At 38.9% G+C, this 21,183-nt stretch overlaps 1 protein-coding gene across 14 annotated transcripts in view; it reads left to right on the top strand.

Moving 5' to 3' along the window:
* The window catches only part of SUN1 (Sad1 and UNC84 domain containing 1), a 61,501-nt gene extending 42,700 nt beyond the window's left edge, over positions 1-18,801 (top strand). For all 14 annotated transcript variants that reach the window (XM_075069211.1, XM_032770988.2, XM_032770993.2 and 11 more), the window contains 8 exons: positions 1,987-2,030; positions 3,876-4,014; positions 6,204-6,458; positions 11,467-11,551; positions 12,251-12,366; positions 15,130-15,297; positions 16,032-16,124; positions 16,910-18,801. In XM_075069211.1, the coding sequence (XP_074925312.1) occupies positions 1,987-2,030; positions 3,876-4,014; positions 6,204-6,458; positions 11,467-11,551; positions 12,251-12,366; positions 15,130-15,297; positions 16,032-16,124; positions 16,910-17,023 (1,014 nt within the window). In that variant the 3' untranslated portion in view covers positions 17,024-18,801. The remainder of the gene's footprint in view (positions 1-1,986; positions 2,031-3,875; positions 4,015-6,203; positions 6,459-11,466; positions 11,552-12,250; positions 12,367-15,129; positions 15,298-16,031; positions 16,125-16,909) is intronic.
* The last annotated feature ends 2,382 nt before the right edge of the window (positions 18,802-21,183 follow it).

Genomic DNA, 21,183 nt, shown 5'->3' with positions numbered 1-21,183 from the left:
GAGATGTGTTGCTCATATCCATTCCAAACCCGCCCTCCTTCCCCACTGTTGGAGTAGCTGGCAAGAAGGAACTGGGGAGCGGGCGGGCCAGCAGGGGTATATATCAGCCGCCATGGCGGCGCCACTCTTGGGGGCAACCTGCCGGCCCACTGGAGTTGCTAGGGTAAAAGTCTTCCGACGAGCATGCACGTGTGGCGCACACACCTACTGGAATGGATATGAACAACACATCTCGAAGAACAGTTACAAAGGTGAGTAACCGTCTTTCCTAAAAAAGCAGCAGAGAATCCTGTGGCACCTTATAGACTAACAGAGGTTTTGGAGCGTGAGCTTTCGTGGGTGAATACCCACCTACTGCCTTTTACTTGCCCTGGAAAATGAAACTTGATCGGTCAGCACCATTCTAAGGAGCTTGTCTTCACTGCAATAGTTAGCTTGAGTACACTCCAGTGAGGGCAACCTCTCTCCAGAAAAACCCTCTGGAATTACATAGGGTGATTTGATTATCAACACAGAATGGCTGGATTAGCAGAGTGATTGGATTAACTGCTGAGGCGTTGTTGTAATTTAAGATCTTGCAATTCCCACTGTTACTAGTTTGAGCATCAGCATCACTCAAACTTCAACCGACCCCCAACAGGCCAGCTAGTTTGCTTAAAGCACTATTTAACTCAAATTAAAGATTTTTGTATATGGGCAGGAGTTGTTAGGGGTAACACTTGAGTTATAACACGAGTTAACTGTGCTGTGAAGATATGCTAATGAAAGAATTAGGCTAATACATTTAAATTCCACAGCTGCAGACAAATGATTAAATAAAAGCTAATGTTGTTGAATTTTGTTTACATTTTGTCAAGACTTTTTTTGTTTTGTTTTGTTTTTCACATGTAAAACAAGTCTGTCTCAATACAACAAATTTCCTTATAGGTAAAGCTAAGATTTTTGTCAGTTATTTTTTTTGTAAAAGTCACGAACTGGTTACTGGCAATAAACAATAATTCATGGAAACCCATGATCGGTCCCTGACTTTTACTAAAAACAACTGTGACAAAATGGGGAAGGAGGAGGGTCCAGCACCCACTGCTGCTGTGTCTCCAGGGTCTCTTTCTCCCCTTCCCCTCTCCCCCACTTGCCCCATGGAGGCTGGGAGCTCCAGCCCTGCCGCTCCAAGGCTGAAGTGGAAAATATCATGGATTCCATGACTTCTGAGACCTAATCTTAGCCTTACTTATAAGTACAGGTCTCTTTGTATTGGAACGTCCTGGACTAGTGCCAAAACCTGTTTGAGGTCCCAGTGTCTAGTGCTTTGTTTCCTGTGCTGTATGAACCAGAGTTCTGAGATCTCTCTTGCATGCTCCTGAACATTTCATACCTAGGATCAGTACTGGTTTCCCTAAATGTAGATGGCCATTGGAATGCTGCTTCACCCTGTACGGGGATGGGAGCAGATAGCTCTGGAGATCTTTCACCTCACTTACACCCTTCCCCTTCCAAAGCCACACATTGTGGTAACTGTAACAAAGGAGAGCTAGGAGAGCCCAACATCTTAGATTAGCTATGTGGGATCTCTGCAGAGTAGTACCTGGTGACTTGTACTCCCATTCCCTCATACAAGGAAAAAAACATTTAGGCCCCTGTCAACTAGAGATCCAAACCCAGGAACCTATCTCTGACCATTTGCATGGCAGATTGTGCCAAAGAACTGGGCTACTGCATTTTTTAATAGTCCCATTGATCTCTATTTTTGGTGAGTATTTTTTTAAAGCTACAGATCGTTCTTCATCAGGTTCTGATCAATGAAGCGGGTAACTTGGCATAGTATGGTTTATATAAATGAATGTACAGAAACATTAAACTAAATTACTTAGGAATGTAATCTTATGTGGGTGCTGCCCAAGCATGTCCTTTTCATGTGGCAATTATCCTTATTTGTGATCTTGAAGTTAAATCTATTTTAAGAACTGCATTCTTTTTCATATCTATCAGGACATCCAGAAGGAACTTGAACTAACCCAAACAAGAACAGTGAGGTATGACTACTGTCTATGTCTAATATGTTGCATTTTGAATCCTGATACTAATTGATGGTGGTAGGAATCGTTCACTGAACTACAATGGTAACTATCTTTTCTTAATGCCTGTTGTATGTCAGCTGAGTGTCTTTTAAAGTTTTGTTGAAGTGTTTGTCAGCATAAGTGTTATCTTTTTATAATAGGTTGGTGGAGATTCTAGACATCGGTGCAAGAAGACCATCTCTGAACAGTCCCATATCCTGCCCCCAATATCTGACCATTATTTAAGCACCTTATTTCTCTAGAAAAGTTCGAGGCATAAATTCACTATCACTCTAAGTGGGTGACTGGGGCTGGCCAGAGGGGGAAAAAAATTGTATTTGGCAGAAAAAAATCTGAGGTTTTGGTATTTGGTTTCATTCTGCACTGGGACGAAACCAAGGCCTTTGGGGAAAAATGAGACTCTGACCAATCTCTCCAAAAATCTCCTCTGTTGGCGCTTTTCCACTCTGTATGAATAATATTGAGGCAAAGAGAGACTGACTGTAAAGCAGTGGTTTGGACACTAACCTGTGATGTGGGAAACCCATATACAAGTCCTTGTTCTGAATCAGGAAGAATAAGAACTTGAAGCTGAGGATCCAACATCCTAGATGAGTGCCAAAACCACTGAGGTACTGACTAATATGGAGTGGATGTCTCTTGTTTTTTGGCTAGAATTTTCATCCTAGATCTGAGAAGTTTTTCCTGACAAAAATTTTGTCAAAATTAACCCATTTCTACAAAGAGCTTCGGTTTTGAGTAACTGGCATTTTTCAACAAACATCTTAACAAAAAAATTCCTGACAGCTCCCAAGAGTGAGGATTTTTGGAATTTTCTCAGAGACCACTTACGAAGTGGTAAACGGTATGCTTAAAATGTGTTGAGACAAGTTCTGATTCAAGGGACTCATGGAAATTCAATTTGTGTACCATCTTAATTTCATCTAAATTCAGTTTGTCAATAATCTTAATTTCTATTTTTGGATCACACGCTACACCTCTACTTTGATATAATGCTGTCCTCAGGAGCCAAAAAATCTTACCCCGTTATAGATAAAACAGCGTTATATCGAACTTCCCTTGATCCACTGGAGTGCGCGGCCCTGCTCCGCCCCCCTGGAGCACTGCTTTACCGCATTATATTCAAATTCGTGTTATATCGGGTCGCGTTATGTTAGAGTAGAGGTGTACTAGGACAGAGCAGCATTTTTCTCCAAGACACAACAATTTTGAAAAGAAATGGTGTGCTAGAAATGAGTGTACATCATTTTAAACAAGAATTCAACTAATAAAATGGTTTTAGAATGATATAGTTGATCTATTTTCCCTTATCATATAATTCCCATTGACCTAGTTTTGTCACATTTGTATTGTTTTGAAATACTTCTTGGAGGCCTGACTTAACCATACTATAATTTAGATGCTGAGTTTGATCTCCATTAACTAGTTTAAAATACTGTATACTCTATTAAAATAATATGGCAAATTCATGTAAAAAGACATCAACTCTGGTTCTATAGAAACCTTACAGAATCCCACAAACCTACCTAAGGAAAATCCCATAGATACTTAATTCTAGACTGGATTGACACTTTAGAATATATTGCTTTAAAACAGATATTTAATGTGACATTCTTTAAATAAATAATTATTAATTTGAAAGATCATGCATTAATAAGGTCACAAAGTCTATTTTTGGTTGTACCATGAAGTTGTTCACTTTGTGTTTTAGACAAATGTCTTATTCTACCAAATATTTGATTTAATTTTGATTTTGTTCTGACCTCTTGCTCTTAAATTATGACTTTTTGGGTTTACCAGTGGAAATGATGAGCAAAACCAGCACCTTTTATCCAAGGTTAAACAACTAGAACTAGAGCTGGCTCTCATGAAGGCAGAACTGTTAACTCCACAAGACTTGAAGACCTGCTATGAGAAAGTAGATACAATTCATGAAAAAGTAAGTTCTACAGTTGACTCGCTATAAAACTCTTGCCTTTGTCCACTTACACAATTTTCAGTGGAGTCTCCACACGAAATACACTCTACTCACATTTGTTTGATTACACTGGAAAAAAAACTTTCAAAGAACAACAGAATGCTAATTTTAACAGTAATGCTGATTTTTTTGAAGTAGCAAGTACTAATCTTACTAGACACTTATACATAACAAGGGATAAACCTAAGTCTTAAATGGAACGAAAAGCACAGAGAGTAAATCTATTACACTGGTTTTGTGTATAGTATATACTCTAGTGTAGTAATTGGCATATGTTTATCTGTGTCCAGCTAATTGGTACAAATATAGAAATGCAATAAAATACAGTTGTAAAGCAATAGTTCAACTGAATTGGTTTAAGTAATGTACAAATATAGCACCTCTTTCTTCATTTGCAGCATTAAATCTGTAATTGTAAATTGGAACAACATGAGAAAACTGACATAAGGGGGATAATGTGGGTTTGTGATGTCTGTTCCATAGTTATTAAAAGGCCATTAAATACTTACTCATTTGGTTGCTCTCAAGCACATCACCTCCCACATCAGAATCTAGGCTCCTATTCCATTGACAGTGGAGTTCATCTCAACATAATTGATATAACGTTGGAAGTGTTAAAAACTCATCTGGCTACCTATCAGATATGAAATTGAAGAATATGTGGTTAACGCAGCTGTGAATCCACACTTGTGAAATATTCGTCACTCATCATATGTATTGTTGTTGACGTCAAGCTCTGCATTTCAGAAAAAACATTTCAGCCTGGCTGCATGCACTTAGCACGTCCTTTTTGTTGGCCTTCATGGTGCCTCCTTTAAGGAATCTAGCGGCCAGCATAAAAGATTATAAAGTGTATCTGAGCCCTGAAGATGTAAATTGCACATAGTTTGCTAGCAATTTGTAAGACATTTATTTCACTGCCAGATCAAGTGACAGATTTGGATCTCCTTAGCTTTTTGAGTTGTTGAGCAATCTGGATTTCATATAGATGTGAAGAGTTTTTTTCTCTCAAGCTGATCAAACAGCTTTAGCAACAAAATACAACTTACAATACATAACTTGTCTCCTGGTTTAATGCACAGTTCTTGAAATAGTTGCTTGTGGTAACTTAGCCTGACTTTCTGTACTTATGATTTTAAAAGGGAAGATGGGAATTCTTTATTCACAGACTTCCATATTTAGTTTGTCTAATTCAGTGTTATGGTTTTGTTCTCAATATTTTTACTTCAGTCTTCAAACCATTTACTAAACTATTAATCTGTTTGTTCAGAGTAAGGACCTTTTTACATTTGTCTCTTACACTGTTAATTCCAAAGCAGTGGTGGTGGTGTTTTCAGTGGGAGTACAGGAAGATGATATTTGTGGAGCAGAGAGGACTGATCAGGTGTCAGTATTTCGTACCTGTTTGATCTCATTTATGATTCTGCATGTAGAAAAGGGGTCTAGTATATTCTTTTTGTTGTATGTCATTTTAGGTAATTTTGATGATACTTATTTGGATAGGCCATTCTGTGTAGAGCTTAATTTGTCTGCTGACTTCTTTTGTGAAAACGAATGCCTTTCACATATTCTCTGGCTACGTATTTACACAGCCTCTGAATAGCTTCTTGAGGTCCTCATAACTCAATCTACTTATTGAGGTGACAAATAAGGTGACAAATGTAGTGATGTTATGAAGTATTCTTTTGTCAACTTAATCTTAACAGAGACCACCATGTCATATGTGCTTGCAGTAGTGAATAATCGTGAGGCACACACAAGAAACTGAAATTGATATAACCAGAAAAGTTTAACATAACTAATAACTTTTTGGCAGTAGTTTGACAAGTCAGGGTATGTGTTAGACTCCTTTAGGTTCTTCTCTCCCCACCCCACCAGTTGTTCCAAAGAGTTCGTGTCCTGTGTTACAAGATTCCTCTCCCACCCACTCCCCGAAGGCATACTATGCCAATGGAGGAGTTTTTACTGAAGTGCTTTACAAAGATGGAGATATATGAAAGCTACATTTATTTGCAGCTCTGAAAAACCTAAGGATTTTAAGCATACCGGTTACACAACTGTTCATTTTATTACTTCAGATGATTTGAGGATTAAATTATTTTGAAAGAGTATCCAAATAGTAACTGTTACCTATTGATGGATTTTACTAGGTAGATGCCCAGGTCAAAGAATCTGTCAAACTTATGTTTTTTGGTGACCAACAAGAAGACTTTTCTGAATCACTACTCCAAAGGCTAACATCCAAATTTGTGAGCAAGAGCGACCTGCAGGTTTTGTTAAGAGATCTAGAGCTTCAAATCCTCAAGAATATTACTCTCCACATGTCTATTACAAACCAAAAGCCAACCTCTGAAGTAATAACAAATGCAGTAAATAATGCAGTGATTTCTGGCATCACAGAAGCGGTAAGCATTCTAAAATAAATGTTGAACAGTTTGGCTCATTAACTTTTATAGCTATTGTTACGTAGGGTAAAAGTTGTTTTTAAAGGATTGTATTACAGGACATAGTTTGTCATGTCTAAATATAACAAGGTAATGAAATTTTGTTTCAAATAGGAAGTTTGAGAGAGATTAGAAATTTAATGGCAGTTAAGAAAAATAATTTAAAATGCATTGAAATTGTGCTTCATATAATACCTAACGTGCTGTCAAAGATTTCACTTTGGTTTTCCACTGTTTCAGAAGGAATTTAAATAAGAGATTCAATCTTTTGATTGTGATATGTTGCCCCAAAATAACATCCATATATATAATTTTTTGTGGTGATACAACTTAGGCCTGGTCTACACTACAAAATTAGGTCAATGTAAGTCACTTGTGCAAATTGGTTGATGCAATGTATCTATGCTCAAATTTGTCTCCAGCTGATGTAAATGCCCTGTTAAAGTCACGACATAAATCCATCTCCATGAATGACATTGAGCCACAGGTGACCTACTGAGATAGATGCAGTGAGAGTGTAGACACTGCGTGATATGTCAGTCCTAACAGTACTCCAATAGCTGGCCCCCAATGCCTAATAGTGACTGCCTGGGACCCACTGCCCAGGGCTTACAGAGACTGGAATTACATTCCCACTCACAGTACCTCACTTTATTTTTGAAATGCCTTTTCCTGATTGCCTCGCTTGGCAAGCACATCTGGCAGTTCTCCCTTGTTGTGTGTAACTGCCCTAACAACTGTGTCAGCTCCGCACACTAGACATGCTCATGCCTGGAGTAGACAAGAGGTATTTGATCTCCTGGGCCTGTGCGGAGAAGAGGCTGTTCAAACACAGCTATGGACCAGCCACAGAAATGTGAAAAAATTGCATGGGGGATGCAGGCAATGGCGAATGACAGGGATGAGCAGCGGTGCCACATGAAAGTGAAAGAACTGCAGCAGGCATACCACAAGGCCAAGAAGGCCAAAGTTTGATCTAGTGCTGAGCCACAGGCCTCCTACTTTTTACAACAAGCTGCATGTCACGCTCGGCAGAGTTCCCACCAGCATCCTGCAGACCACCATAGATACCTCGGAGGAGCCTGAGACAGAGACCTAGTCTGAACAATGAGGAGGAGTCGGGAGGTATGGCAAGGTGGGGGTCCAGCTATGCCATGAGACAGGACCTGTTTGAGACTCCGCTTCAGTCTGGCCAGTCCCATCACCCAAGCACCGATGAACCTGGGGAAGGGAGAGGAACCTTGTGTAAGTGTGTGCATGCATTTTCCCTTACTGTGTTTAAACTTAAAGATGGAGACCAGCCCATCCCCAAGTAAACAAGGCATAGGCATATTTTATTGTCATTGTTTCACTCTTATGAGAAGAGGCAGCAGTACAACAAACAGGTAGAGTTGGTATCTGCATTTCATTTCTCTGTTTGGTTAGGTGGGTGTGGGAGAGGGGAGAGAGCAGTTTATGTACATAGAAGTGTCCCTTGTATCCTCCAGAGAGATCTCGATGACACTTACATGGATTTACTCAGCAGTTATCCCCCATAGGTTTCTAGGGGTGGCTGACTTTTTTTTTTTTTTTTTTTTTATTCCTCCGTGGTAGGACACTTACCACACACCTCCGTAAAGAGGAGTTCTGGCACAGTTGCAGTAGACAGGCTAGCAGCATATGAACCAGGTGGCTTTGGAATGCCAGCAGCAGCTATGCTCTCTCTGCCTTTGTTACTCTCAGAAGTGAGATGATCTAAAATCACCACCACCTGTTGAAAATAGTGCCAATCTTTAGCACTGTTGTCCTATATTTGTATCCATGGAGAAAGGGATTCAAATTTTGTTTTTATGCAACCAAAAATTTTAGTGCCTGCCTCCCCACATCCCTCATTTGCCCCTGCTGAGCCATACGCACCATGGCTGAGATTGGAGAGCAGTGCTCTGTGGAGGTACTCCAAAGCTCAAGTGTCAATAAGCATCTCTTAAAAAAATGTATAGGAATAAGGGCAGGGGATTTTGAAACTTATCTTTCCCTTTCTGTTGTAACTAAATCCAATGATACATATGTGTTTCATCTGTAGCTGCTGCCATTGTGGTCTCCACCACACCACTGGAACCCTGAGGAAAAGAAAGAAGAAGGCTAGTGAGATCCTGCAAGCCACTCATGAATCAGACTGCAAACAAAAGGCCTGTGTGGCCAACATGGCAGACAGCATGGAGACGGACAGAGAGGACAGGAGAAAATGGAGAAAGATCCAGGAATCCCCTCAGGAAAAGGAGAGAGCTTCTCAGGCAGCGCAAACAAATGCTGCAGACTCTGGTTGACCTACAAGTCCAGTAATCACCAACTCCTCACCCTTTGCAGTCCCTGGAGAACTCCATGGTGGCAGCTTCCTATGTGCCCCAGTATTCCACTTGGCTTCCTGGGCCCTATCCCTACTGCTCCATGCTGGTGGATAGTAAGGAAAACTATAGCTTCACATAACTGTCCTGTGAGAAACACAGTTGCTTTATGTGCAGCCAGAACAGATTGCACCTGTGCACTGAAATGGACAGAAATGTTTGCTGCCTTTCTAATTTTAAAATTCTGTTTTGTTAATATATGTAAGAAGTTTGTATTGTATTAGTCCTTTGTTATATGCACATTGGTTATTTTGTACTGTCACTCAATACATTTCTCTCTCTCTCTCTCTCTCTCTCTCTCTCTCTCTCTCTATTTTAAAAAATAAATTCAGTTCAGCATTCCCCCTGCAGAATACATAGTGGTACTCAGCAACAAAGAGTCCTGGGCACCGTAAAGACTAGCAGATGTATTGGAGCATAAGCTTTCGTAGGTGAATACCCACTTCATCAGACACATGATACTCAAGCACTCTGTACTTATAAGTTTATGGCACCACAGAACTCATATGTTCAACAAAACACTTAGTCATATGTGTAAATATACAGCAAGCCGCACGTAATTCATAGGTTCACTAAAAGACAGTGTAATATTTATAAATGTACCCTTAGCACTACACAATTCCTAACTGGCCCTACTGGTTTGGGGGCTCAGCACAGTCCAACACAGTGCATTAATGTGGCTGACCATTAAAGTGCTCTTTCAAAGCCTTCTACAACTGCATAGTTCCACATTAAGTCTTGCTGTTCAAACTCAGCAGACAGCCACTCCACCTCCACCCTGGCAGCAACTTTTCCCCTAGGCCTCAGAGATATTATACGAGGCACAGCAAGGAGCTATAAACATTGGTGGGTGGTTTTTGCTGAAATTTAGTATTGGAAGTAAACACACCTATGTTCCTTCCATCTACCAAAAGCACGTTCAGGTGTCCTTCTCTAAGTACTGAGCTGGTAGTTAAATCTTTCTTCTGTATTGTCAAGGTGGCTCTTCATGAACCATGGGAACAAGGGGTAGGCAGGGTCCTCCAGTATCGCTATTGGCATGTCAGTATTTCCAATGGTGATTTGCTGGTTGAGAGAGAATATCTGTTTTCTGCTTTCTGAACAGTCTTATTTTCTTAAAGATGTGAGTGTCATACACCTTCCCTGACCAACCCCCATTGATACCAGTGGAGCATCCCTGATAGATCCATCAACACATGCATAGCCATAGAAAAGTAAGCCTTGTCTATGGATTTACTCTGTGTGGCATGGTGGTCTGGTCCCAAAATAGGGATATGCATACCAACTATCGCCGCACTGCAGTTTTGGGAACCCTGCTGCTTCAAATCCATCCACTGTGCCCTGTACATTGCTGAGAGTCAGTACTGCATAGCTGGACACTATTAATGGCCCCCAATGTGGATTTTCTAACTCCAAAATGATTTCCTACTGACCAGTAGTAATCCAGCATAGAAAGCTTCCAAGTGTGATTGCCATTCGCTTCTCAATTGTCAGTGCAGCTCTTATTCTGGTGTCCCTGCATTGGAGGGCTAAGGCAGGGTTGGCGCACAGATCCACATATGTGACCTTTTACATTTGAAAGTTCTGCAGCTACTGCATCTCATCCTAAACCTGCATTGCAATGCGATCTCACCAGTCATTGCTCGTTTCTCAGGCCCAGAAGGGGCGCTCCACTTTATGCATCTGCTCCGTGAACACCACCAACAGCCTTGAATTGATTTTCACTATGAAGAAATCATCATGTCCTCAAGTATTGCAGTTCTTTCTCCGAGTCTGCAGATACCGGAAGATCTTGCATCCTGTATTTGCAACATTCATAATGACAGTGAAGACCTGTGGGAGCTCCATGCTTTTGCAGATGTGGAAAAGGGCTGTGTGGGTTTGTGGAATTCTTAAAAGCATGAAGATTAGATATAGATGGCATTACGGGATGGAGAAAGTTGCATGCAGGAACTTGACCTCTCACTCCTAGAGGTCCCTGCATCATTTATTTCTACTCCACAACACGTGAAAATTTCCCAAAAAGATTTTAGCCATGTGGCAGTGTGTGGCACACTGGGATGCCAACCATTGGTGCACTGCACTCTGCTGTGACGCAAGCACTCCTGAGTACATGCAGCGCAGACACAAGCAGCCAGGTATGCATGAGCAGTGTACTAACGTTGGCAGCTGTATGCTGATGTTATTTGTATCGACCAGAATTTGTAGTGTAGACGTGGTCTTATGCTTCAGTCAGCAGTTTCCTCTGGTGGACTGTTAATTTGGTAGTTGCAATAGACTGTCTAGTCTTGTTACTTAGAAACACTATTTTTCTTGTCCTAAAACAAGTAGCTACATTGGATGCAATAAAGAAAAGTAAATTCCATTATCCTTTATGATCTGTAATGCCTGCCAAACTATGCTATCTTGGGAGCTGAGAAAGATCCAAAGTATAAAGATACTGGTTCCAAAGATTCTGTGATATAGTACAATTTTATTTAAAATGTTTATGCAGTCTTAGTTAATAAAGACTGTTGAATGCATGTATATCTAATACCAAACCTGTTTTCTTTTTCCATACTGTCTCTCTTCCCTTATATCTGTAGCAAGCACGCATTATTGTAAATAATGCACTGAAACTTTATTCTCAAGACAAGACTGGTATGGTGGACTTTGCTTTAGAATCTGGAGGTAAATATAGCAGAAAAGCTGTAAATAGGTCAGTCTGCTATTTACAGAAATGTAATCTGAGTTGTCAGTTTTTACAGTAAATCAAGAATTGTGTCCAATGCTTGACAAACAATAGGAATACTATATATTTTGTATTATTTTTTGTTGAGTTGGATGTTTCTATGTTAATAGTATACACCATAAAAGTGCATACAAACTTGACTCAACTCCTGGTTGCACTCTGGAAACACACTATACTTGAAGTAAGACAGTATGGCACAAGTTTGAAGAAACCTTAAAAGAAAATACCGAGGGATAATTGAGTGAGAATAGCTATTTTGTATGGTGTATATATATTATGAACACGAACTTACTGAGAGAGTACATACCTGTTTCAGTTTTAAACCTCTTTTTCAAAAATACATTTTCATTTCAAACTGAAAATAGTACTTATTTTCTGAGAAATATGCAACTATTTGAAAAGTGAGGTACAGCTGCCTTAATGTAAAACTCTGTTTAATCTGGGGACAGGACGCTTGCATTAAAATAACAGCGCTTAAAGGGAAGTTGTTAGAATTTGACAGGATTTGAATATTTGTTTGGAAAAAAATCACTGGCATGTTCAGTTTGGAACAATATTTTACTGAAAGCAAGACTAGTTACCTGATGAAAAATTAAACACTTCATTATTTGTGTTTTAACCTGACTTTTCTTTTGTAGGTGGCAGCATTCTGAGTACTCGCTGTTCTGAGACCTACGAGACCAAAACAGCTCTAATTAGTCTCTTTGGAATTCCTTTGTGGTATTTCTCTCAGTCTCCCAGAGTGGTAATCCAGGTAATTAAAAGCAGAATATACTTAAAATCCTGTTTGTTTGTATTTCTGTAGCACTGAGTCATGGACCAGGACCCCATTGTGCTATGAAAGTTGTGTTTTAAAGCTACACTGTCAAGAAACTCTGGATACCAGAATTTTTCTTGAAATGGAAGACGCACCTGGAACTTCATTTTTGCTAATAGAGACCAGTGCAGAGAGCCTACACAAGGCCTAGTCACCATTTAAATCATACTTAAGCCCTATTTGGAGGATTTAAAAGTGACTAAAGAGGTGCATAGGCTTTGTCCAGAGGGCCAGCCCAAGGAGAATTCACCCTAAAAATGAGAGAAATAAGCACAGGCTAAGGCCTGTCATTAGTGGTTTTGGGCACCTCCGTTTGGTTGTCCAGCTTAAAATATCTGGTTTTCAGAAATTTTCTGGGCGCGCAGCCTATGAAATTTACGCCTCTTTAGGAAGAATCAATTTCGGCACCGAAAATCACTAATCACTCTTGACAATATTGGTTCTAACTTTTATGTAGAACCCCAAATGCTAGGGAGGAGTACAAAAGAATAGTGCGGACTAAGTCAGAAAGGGTAAGGCATAAAATTAGTTACACCTAATAAGGGACATAAGGCAATAAGAAGAGGTGTTTTTAAAATACATTAGGAGCAGTAGAAAGGCTGAGGAAAGTATAGGTCCTCTACTTAGTGAGGAAAGAGAGCTAATAACTGATGACATCAAGAAGGTTGAGGTGTTTAGTACCTATTTTGTTTGTCTTCGAAAAAAAGTCAAAGGTGACCAGATACTCAACACAATATTAACAAGGGGAAAGGAACGCAGGCCAAAATAGGGAAAGAACAGGTTAAAAGAATATTTGTTACATGTATTCAAGTAAGCACCTCAACTCAAAAGTTCATGCTAGATTACTTAAGGAACTAGCTAAAGCAATCTTTGAACTGTTGTTCGTTATCTTGGAGAACTCCTAGAGGACAGGTGAGGTCCCAGAAGTCTGGAGAAGGGCAAACATAGCACCTGTCTTTAAAAAAGACAACAAAGAAAACCCTAGGAATTATTGATCAGTCAGCCTAACTTCAAAACTAGAAAGATACTGGAACAAATTATTAAACAATCAATTTGTTGTAAGCACCTAGAGGATAATAGGATGGATTTGTCAAGAACAAATCACATCAACCAACCTAATTTCTATTTTCTACAGGTTTTCTGGCCTGGCGGATGGGAGAGGGGAAGCAGTAGACATGATGTATCTTGATTTTTAGTACAGCTTTTGATGCTGTCCCACAGGACATTCTCATAAGCAAATTAGGGAAATGTGGTGTAGATTAATTTACCATAAACAAGATGCACAACTGGTTGTAAGACCATAATGAGAGTTATCATCAATGGTTCACTGTCAAACTGGGGGAATAATTGGCTAGGTGGTATTGCTGAAAAGGATCTGGGAGTTATAGTGGATCACTAATTGAATATAAACCTACAATGTGATGCAGTTGCAAAAAAACCTAATACCATTCTGGGGTGTATTAACAGGAGTGTTATATCTAAGACACAGGAGGTAATTGTCCTGCTCTACTTAGCACTGGTGAGGCCTCAGCGGGAGTATTGTCCTATTCTGGATGCCACACTTTAGGAAAGACGTGGACAAATTGAAGAGAGTCCAGAGGAAAGCAACAAAAATTATCAAAGGTTTAGAAAACCTGACCTGTGAGGAAAGGTTAAAAAAACCTGGACATGTTTAGCTTTGAGAAAAGAAGACTGATGGGGGACCCAATGAGTCTTCAAATATGTTAAGGGCTGATATAAAGAGCACTATAATCAATTGTTCTCCATGTCCAGTGATGGTAGGACAAGAGATAATTGACTTAATCTGCACATGAAAAATTTAGGTTTGATATTAGGAACTAGAAGGGTAGTTAAGCTCTAGAAGAGGCTTCCCTGGAAAATTGTGGAATCCCTATAATTAATTTTTTAAGAACAGGTTGGACAACCTCCTGTCATGGATGCTCTAGATTTGCTTGTTCCTGCCTCAGTATAACAGGCTGGACTTGATGACTCCTTGAGATCCCTTCCAGCCCTACATTTCTATGATTCTATCAACAAAAATTGCTCTTGGCTTCCTCTTAACTTTTGCATACTTATATGCATATTGTATGACAACAATGCTATCTGGGGGTATAATTTAACTGTCAAAGTCGGTTTATTCACATATTCAGTGCTGTCCTTTGTCTAACATCTAACTTGTTTCAGACTACTTTGAATACTTAATATTAGGGGGTTCCCCCCCAACACAAATGTGAGGAGTAACTTGTATTGTCAGCCTCTTGCACCAGAACACCAAGTACTAGCCACTGTAAAACATTTGAGAATAAAACATTCTTTCACTACTGAAAATACTTATCGGGTAGTTATGTTTTCTGTCTCTCTGTACAATGAATAATTTAAATCATACCTATAGTGAATGTTCTCTCAATTTTTAAATCAAGAAAATGTCCATTCAATAACTGTAGAAAAATGAGAAGTGATACTTTCTGACCTTTAATGCTGATATTGCAGAGGAGAAATCCTGCTTCTTGCAAACAATGTGTTTTGATCTGGTAATTTACCGAAACTCTCTTAAATAGACATACCCTGTTTTTCGTGTAACAGGGTACAAAGTATAATCAGTGGTATAACCTAATCAAACTAAACTTTAATAACTCAAAGTTCATTAGAATGTTTTACCAATATGTTCAATATTTATTTTCTCCCCCGCCCTCTCTTTAGCCTGACATGTATCCAGGAAACTGCTGGGCATTCAAAGGATCACAGGGATACCTTGTAGTTAGACTTTCTATGATGATCTACCCAACAGCCTTTACATTAGAACATATACCAAAAACACTTTCACCAACAGGAAATATCACAAGTGCTCCTAAGGATTTCTCAGTATATGTAAGTCTTTCTCTGGTGAAGTTAAGGTATTAAATGTTTTTCTCTGTTTGGATAATTTGAGTAGAACCGTTCACAATTTTAAATCGTTATTAGTGTAAAACAGCTATTTTAATATTTTACATTTATTGCTCTTAAATTTACCTCCTTTTGTAGAGTTTTGAGATCTATGAATGAGAAATAATGTATAAAAGCTAAGTATTTTTAAAAATTCTAATGTTTCTGTTTTACTCATCTAGTTTAGTTTACAGAGAAATGCATTAAAGCAAAGTAATCAAAACTTATTAAACTTGTGTGAAGATTATCTAAAGTGATCTTTAAGTCCAAGCACTTTATGCCATCATAAAAGGAATGGATCATAATCCTTTCAGGCACTGTCACATAGAAGTAGTCTACAGCTATATGGCACAGTCATGGTCCATTTTGACTTCTGGAAATTTCATTTTTATTTCCAGTTGACATGAAATATGTAATATAATGAGCATTGGTACCCATCCCAGTCTTCTTCAGTCCCACTCTTTCCTGGTCCCACCTTTTTTTATTCTTTTTTTTCCCCCCTCCATTCTTGTTATTCCTGGACAACCTTTATTTTCTACACAATGATAACTAGTGGTTGTACTGTCCATCCCTGTTAAGAATGTGACACCCTATAACTGCAACCAAACTTAAGTTTCGTCATTCTGATTATCTGAAATTTGAAGGAAAAAAAATAATTGAGGTTTAACTCTTGATGATAGGGTCTAGAAGATGAATATCAGGAAGAAGGTACCCTTCTAGGACAGTATGTCTATGATCAAGGAGGAGAGCCACTACAGATGTTTCAAGTGACGGTAAGCTCACATTAACAGAAAATATATAGCTGTTGCCAAAGCCGCTTGACTTGCCTCTTGCAGTAGTAGCAGTAGTTTAATTTTAACACTGCTTTGGTACATTTGCTGATGCCTTTCACTATTTTGCTAGTATGCAGAATGCTAGTGTTCTGAAATGGGATTCTGATTTAACTCTTGCACTGATAACTGCAATAACTTAATGGAGTTATTCCTGACTTGTGCCATTGCAAATGAAGAGTCACTTTTGCATTTTTATTTTGCCTTCCAGAAAATGTGCATATATGAAGAATCTTTCAGTACCAGAAATTTGCAATATCCATATTTAGTCAGTTGGACTGCAGTTAAACTGGTCCCACCACACAGTGGATTAGATCAGTAACTTTCACTCAGTAAAACTATAGCGCTGTTCATCTGAAATTCTCTGTGACCTGGAAAGTTACTATGGCTTATTTTAAAGGTTATTTTGCTATAGAAATCTTATTCCTGCTTTCAAGCTTTTAAATAAAAGCATTAAGAATTGTTCTACTTCATCTAGATATCCGCAGAGCATGGGAAGTCAAGCAAAGACAATGAAAATTTGACAGCTTGTGTAGATTGCAGGAGACTATCCATAAATTGTGATTATCTTTTGGGTATATAACTTCACTACTTAAGCAATTAATGATGTATGTAGTGTAGTGATTTGGCTGCTACTCTTAAACAACTTTAGGTGATCAACATCAGTTGTCTACAGAGAAAAATAAAGTGGCGAGTGATGTCTGATTTTTTTTTTCATGTTTTTTCAGGAGAAAAATGAAAATACATTCCAGATAGTGGAGCTAAGAATTTTTTCTAACTGGGGCCATACAGAGTACACTTGTCTGTATCGGTTCAGAGTGCATGGAAAACCTACTGAATAAACTACTACACTACAGCTTTTTTTGTTGTATATTTTCTGTTTGTATATATTGGAAAACCTAGAACACTGGAATCTTTAAAGGGTGAGGATATGTGACATGTACTGCAGGATCAATACTCCTCTTCAATAAAATGCAGAAGACTGTCCGCAGAATTGTGTACAAACTCATACCTGCTCTGATGCTCAGCTTGTAATTGCCAGTCAGCTTTATATTTTAATGTGTCCATTCTGAGAAAAATATTGCATGCAAACTACTCTGGTTCAAAAGCCAAGTTGGCAAACAGGTGATACTTATTTTATTACATTTGAATGTACAGTTTTTAAAGAAGCTATGCTTTCTGCAGCTAGAAATCAATTTTTAAAACAGGCCCCATCTGCACACTTCTATTACGCTGGTTCTCTATGTGAAAACGTATGAACACTTTTAAACACTAATTGTGGCTAATATATGCTTTAGTTGACCATGACTTTTGAACTTGTTGCTAGGCCCAAAAGGACTTCCTGAGGAGATGCAGAATATGAAACATGTTACAGTCAAGCAAAGTGAATGGAACCAAAAATAATTTAAACATCAGAGGCATAAAAGTCTTTCCTTTAACATGGAACCATCCATTAATGTAGAAGTCAAGGCTGATTTTAAACCACAACAGTTATTTTAAGTTTTCTTCCTATTTAGTTTCCTTTTGACATAGCTTGTTAGAATAATCGCTCAGTGTACTAACATTTACTGAGCAATCTAGTAGGCTTATCTCCTATACCAAGGTGAGAGTCTGGCTAATGGTCTGCAGATAAGACCAATTCAGAGCTCAAATTGCAAAGGCAAATCTTGGTGCGCAGAAATCTCTCTTCAACACAGAATTAATTGGGCTGGCTCACTTTATAAGTGCTGCACTGTGGAAGCACTAAGTGAAAATAGGTTCCATGTCATAGACTCAACTTTTAATTTAAAAAAGCAATTCTGCAGTGAAGTAACTTGCAAAAGAGAGTCACACTCAATGCCACTATATTTAGATACAATTCCTTAGACAATGTTTCAATTTATATACCCTTAAACTGGAGGATCAATACCCATTGAAGAATGTTAGAGCAATGACTGTTAATAGCATTATCTTTACTGCATTTAATTGGAAATTACATTGTATTAACACTGCATTTTGCTAACAAACTGCTTGCACAGCTCTCCCTATGTAAATACTCATTTTGTAATTTTATTTCTGAATGTTACTGGAAACCCTTTATAAACAAGATTCCTGAAAGACATTCATGTGAGAAATTTATCTTACTGTTGTAATGCATTTTATTGGGTCAACTTAATTACAGATGTGCTGTTATATTTTTCAGAAAGATGAATGATGGTGCTGACTGGTTTTTTGAATTAGAGTTCTGTATGTTGCACAATAGTCCTCAAATGTTTTTAAAAAATCTCCATAGAAAGAGTGTTTAAGTTCAGCTAGAAACAGAACCAATGGCTTATGCAGAAGAGCTAGATAAAACATGTACAGGTGTTTCATATAAGTTAAATATATAAGTCAATTATCCTGTATAAATTTGAAATTAGGAGCTGGGGTGGGAATATTTTGAATAACACTAATTTATTTTTAAAGAAGCAAGATAGGACTTTGTGCAATGTATTTTTGTAAATGCTTTTCAAAATATTTGTCTTGGTATTCTTTGCTGCCTCCAAGTGGACAAGATGCTATTGAGATGTTTAAATAAAGAGTTTTAATTTTTGAAAGTGCATGTAATATTTGAAACAAGTAATAAAGTTTCTTTTCTGTATTTATGCTTAATCTGTTTGACTAATTGGGGTAAAATAACTAATTTAGGGTAACCGCTTTTAGAATAAATCAATTTTTCTACATCTTTAATAAGCAAATACCTTTTAGCATAAAACTGAGGTGAAGTTAAGTCCAACTTTATTGTGAGGATATATCCCATAGCTGTGGTGAGAAGAGAGGATGGTAAATGGACACAGGACGGAGCAGCACTATATATAAATAAAAACATTTAATATGTGGGAAATTCCTTCAGGAACTGCAGGGGGGTAATGCTAGAGAGTAATCTTCTACTTTTCACTCTCTTCCTGCTCTCCAGAAAGCTCTGCCTTTTGGTTTCATTGTCTTCTGTCAAAAGGGATTTATGCATGCAGAAGAACAGCAGACTTTGGTGATACATAAATTTCTGTCCCTTACGCCTGGTCTACACTACACAGGTCGACATAATGCAACTTATATTGACCTAATTATGTCAGTGTCTACAGCCTTCCTCCTGCTGATGTGCCTTATTACACCAACATAACTCCACCTCCATGAGCTGTAAGGTGTACTCTGGATGCACCAAAAATTGTTTCAAAACTAGTCCTACTACCTAGAACTGTTCCTGAGAGCAAAAGCTTTAGTCTCCCAAGCATGACACCACATTGTGGGAATTGAGGACTAGCTCAGCAACTGCAATACTTGTGGCTTTCTGCCCACTGTTAGAATAAGCAATTCTAGGCTTACCTGGTTCAGACGGGCCTAGCTACTAAAGACATTGAGGTATTGAAAGCAATGTTTGTAAAACACCTCCAGTGGCTATTGTGTGTAGATGCAAGGCATTGCACAGGCACTATCAAATTACAGTATTAAAAACAGTGCAATGGAAATAGGACCTTTTGTGTATTCACAATTCCAGCCTTAGTGTGCAGAATTCTTTGCACTTTAACTAACACCCTCTAGGTGTTGTACAACCAAATAATTCCTCACTCATTCATAAGAGCAAAACACAAAATATGCCACAGCCAACTTCGTAACAACTTATGGGCACTTAAATATGTGGAAAGGCACCATGCTTGTAATGGGTAGCCAATTACAAAATTAAAGAAGTTTTATTCATATATTTAAGTGAAGACTCCTGTTGTAATGAACCTTGAGAATAAAGTAGCATCTCTACGTTGTCTGACATTATTGCAAATCGTATTGACAAATGCACTCTAAAGCATTCTCCAACTACAGGTGGAACATCCAGATTCACTTTCTGTTGTGGACTGATGGGTGTCAAATTAAACTTACAAGTCTGTAGCAGCATGCTATTGCAAATAAAAACAAGCATCTGTATGTGCAAATGTTGTTTGTGAAGTGTCAGAAGTTTCACTTAGTGCTGACCCAAAACATCAAGCTGTCTGCCCCAACAAGTGGTGTCCCAATGGGCAGCTGGCTTATGTGTGTATTCGGTGCAAGGAGCTCCTGGCCCTCAGAGACTGTGTATGGGCTTTGGAGACCAGAGTGGCCAACCTGGAGGAGCTAAGGGAGACAGAGGTACATAGACAAGACTTGCAGGGACACAGTAGAACAGTCCCACCCCTGGTCTGACAGCCTCTGTGCTGTTGAGAATGAAAGCTTACGGGAAGGAGACCATCCAACAGGAGCAGAGGGAAAAGATCCCATAGTTGGGATCCTCCTTCCAGATGACGTTGTGGTATCCTCTCATACCCAGCATACCTCTCTGGAGGAGGGAACTCCAGTTATTAGGAAGAGACAGATGTTAATAATGGGCAATTCGATCACTGGAAACAGAGATAACTGGGTATGCACTGACTGGGAGAACTGTACGGTGATTTGTCTGGTGCAAAGGTTGTGCATCTCTTGAGACCTCTATATAAGCCTGTGTAGTGCTGAGGAGGAGCCAGTGATCATGGTACATGTAGGTACTAACGACATAGGGAAGGATAGAAGAGAAGTCCTGTCCTGGAGGCCAAATTTAGGTTGCTAGGTAAGAGATTGATGCCCCAGGACCTCCAGGATAGCATTCTCTGAAATGCTTCCAGTTCCACACACAGGGCTAGTTAGACAGATAGAACTGCAGGATCTCAATGCGTGGATGAAATGATGGTGTAGGGAGAAGGAGTTTAGATTTATTAGGAATTGGGGAAATTTTGGGGAAAGGGAGAGCCTATACAGGAAGGATGGGCTCCACCTAAACCAAAATGCAACCAGATTGCTGGCACTTAAAATTAAAAGGTCCATAGAGTGTTTTTAAACTAAGGGCTAGGGGAAAGCCGACAGGTGCAGAGGAGCACGTGGTTTGGACATCCCTTAGGGGAGGATCTATAAATGGAAATTGTATATGTCTTAATGAGGAGAGGATAGAAGATCATAAAATACAGGTATGATCTGATGAGAA

Source organism: Chelonoidis abingdonii, chromosome 9, assembly GCF_003597395.2.
Source record: "Chelonoidis abingdonii isolate Lonesome George chromosome 9, CheloAbing_2.0, whole genome shotgun sequence".
NCBI classification, from domain to species: Eukaryota; Metazoa; Chordata; order Testudines; family Testudinidae; genus Chelonoidis; species Chelonoidis abingdonii.
Note: the sequence above shows the minus strand (reverse complement) of the source record. Positions and strands in the feature narration are given on the sequence as shown.